The sequence below is a fragment of the Ipomoea triloba genome, chromosome 13 (assembly GCF_003576645.1).
Source record: "Ipomoea triloba cultivar NCNSP0323 chromosome 13, ASM357664v1".
Classification (NCBI taxonomy): domain Eukaryota; kingdom Viridiplantae; phylum Streptophyta; class Magnoliopsida; order Solanales; family Convolvulaceae; genus Ipomoea; species Ipomoea triloba.
In genome coordinates, this window is record NC_044928.1 from 19,612,939 (window position 1) to 19,615,815 (window position 2,877).

A 2,877-nucleotide genomic window follows, 5' to 3' on the forward strand; every position below is an offset into this window, starting at 1 on the left:
ATTAGAAATAACACCAATTAAGCAATTGTCACTTAAATATAGTATTCTCTATTTTGTTGTTTAAATATAACCAATATATAAAAGCCATCTTAATAAAAATATCATGTTTTATAAAAATATCATGTTAAGATATTTTAAATAACAGCTTATTAATACTCCCTCAATCCCATTTTATTTATCCACTTACTATTTAATTGGTCAGCCCAACTCTTTTTTCCTTGTTTATTTTCTTTATGATTTTTTACTTATACTTAAAATTGATTTTTTGTGTTTAATAGTACTTTTAGTGCAATTTCTAAATATATAAAATTTGTATGTTAATACTAAACTTAATATTATGAAAAATTGAATTACAAATAATTTCAGTCGAGCCTCGTTAACCGAATTAGATACAAAATGAGACATAAGGAATTTATTTTTTCAATGCATAGTTTTAATAATCAGTGTCGAACTTGTAGTTTTGATTTATCAACATGTAACAGTGACATTATTAACCTGTAGTAACTTTATGAAACTGCAAATAGTAATTTTATGAATATGCAGTAGTACATTTATAAACATGTCCCTACAATTGTAATTTTATAAATCAACAGTAATATAGTGATTTATGTACCTAATGTAATAACTTTATGTATATGTAAATGAGTTAATACCCAATTTAGTCCTCCACTATAGTAATTTTTCTCAATTTAGTTTTAAACAGTTTTTTGTGCTTATTTAGGTCCTTAACTTTGATGGTTTTACTCAATTGAGTCAAGATAACTTGATAATTTCACATCTATCAATACCCAATTTAGTCCTTGACTATAATAATTTTATCGAAATTAGTCTTCGACTATAATGATTTTACCCAATTTAATTCTTAGTTATATTGAATTTTCTCGATTTAGACCTTCATTCTAATAGTCAAGAACTCAATTGGGTAAAACCACCAAAGTCGAAGCCCTAATTAAACACAAAAAGTCGTTTATGACTATATCGAGAAAAACTACTACAGTCAATGACTAACTTGAATATTAACTCATATGTAAATCTAGGGTGCGTTTGGTTCGCATATGGGAATCAGAATCGAAATGGGTATCAAATACTTGGTAATGGTAATGGGTTTTGGTGAAAGTATTTAGCATGTTTGGTAATTGGGTGGAATGGGAGTGATTATTAATAGTTGGGGAAGAAAGGAGGAAGGGAGATGAAACCCTTATTTAATAAAGGTATGGGTTTTCTCATTAATGAGGTATTCCAAACTCATAGTAGCATTCACAAAACCTATCAACCAAACACAAGCAATCACTTTCATACCCATTCCTGATGCCTAAACCCACCAACCAAACACACCCCTACTTTAAAAAAGGGAAAAAGAAATACCAATATGAATGCTTGATTTAAAAGATTTTAATTAGAACTTTTTAATAATATACTTATTTTTTATACATTAATTTTATTTGTATAAAAAAAAAAAAGAGAACAAATTAATGAGAAAAAGTTTTGGGTAACATGCATCATGATCCATGATATATGGCCATTGTCCTTTCCCACCCCCATTACCTTATAATTGTTGTGTTCGGATAAAAAGCAATCTAAAAAACACCAAACAGAAAAGAAAGAATGCACAGGAAAGAGATGAATACCTTACTACCCGAGTTGATCAGTGTATGCAATACTCCTTTCGGATATTGCAAGGGCATATGCCACCTATCCACTGTGACCTGCGCCCACTGTATATGCATGTGCATATGCTTTGCCAAATTTACACATGACACTCAGGACCTTAGTTTTATTACCCGATAAATACAGTTACTATGCTTTTGCTCTAACTATTCAGGATCTATTAGTAATGATGTGAAAAGAACAGATTTTTTTTTTGGTAAATAAAAAAAGAACAGATTTTAGTTTGAAAGCAAATTAAACTGTAGTGCAAATAAATGGAACTGATAGTCTTAAAAAATTACGGAGGTTAGATGAAATCTGAGTATACTTAATACAGGGTTCATTACCAGAACTTGAACTTGATGCCATAAAATTTAGCAAATCCGACTGCAAGAGATAAAACGAATGCATAGACTTGTAAGATTGCGAGTGCTGACACAGATGAAACAAACAGGGTGTCAACAGATAGATTCACGAGCCCAGTGAGCACATTAGCCTGCACATGTTGAGATAATAAGCATTGAAATTTTAACTTGAGCTCAAAGGTATGGATTACTATGCGAGTGAAATTGAAGTTTGATTCCCTAACCAGAAGAAAAGATGCAAGGAGGTTTTGGTCAAATGCTTCCTCCAATGCAGAAAGTTTGTGTCTGGGTATGTAATCAGAGAGCATGATTATCCCCAAAACCTAAAAAGAAGAGATGTAGGATTTCAGGTCAAGGTATAGGGCATGCAAACATTATAACTACTTTCAGTTAGTAATAAAACTACTGTTATATTGAATGGGGAGAAGAGTCAATAGTAATAATCAATAAAGATGAGACCTAACATGATCCATCATCAAACTATCAAAAGACCAAAAGCCAAATAAAACCAAATTTATCGGTTGTGAACAGAACAAAGTTCCAAATGGACAAACAGAACTTCACTTTCACTTTATAGCCTGCAAAGCATCATCAACACATACAGCTCATCACTACATCACTGCCAGGAGGATTCAATCTCGCAATTGACTAAAATGGGCACACATCACTACATCCGAAACATGCCATTCTTATCGACACAAGTTCCATTTAACTACTGCAGGATCTGGGATTCTAATTTGATAATTACATTGTATATGACAGAGCACTCCCTCTAATTGGGGTTTCTTTTCTCTCTATTTTTGGACCTTTTTTTTTTTCTTTTGGTGAGGGTGGGGCGGGGGGGGGGGGGGGGGGGGGGTGGAAG

The 2,877-nt window shown here is 32.3% G+C and overlaps 1 protein-coding gene across 5 annotated transcripts in view; it reads right to left on the minus strand.

Moving 5' to 3' along the window:
* Window positions 1-1,754: 1,754 nt before the first annotated feature.
* Window positions 1,755-2,877, minus strand: part of LOC116002370 (uncharacterized protein At4g17910) — a 19,724-nt gene continuing 18,601 nt past the window's right edge. For 4 of the 5 annotated variants that reach the window (XM_031242492.1, XM_031242489.1, XM_031242490.1 and 1 more), the window contains 2 exons: window positions 2,237-2,335; window positions 1,836-2,143 (listed from right to left, as the gene is read on the minus strand). In XM_031242492.1, the coding sequence (XP_031098352.1) occupies window positions 1,991-2,143; window positions 2,237-2,335 (252 nt within the window). In that variant the 3' untranslated portion in view covers window positions 1,836-1,990. Of the gene's footprint in view, window positions 2,144-2,236; window positions 2,336-2,877 lie in introns of all 5 variants that reach the window. The other variant, XM_031242493.1, reaches the window with a different exon arrangement.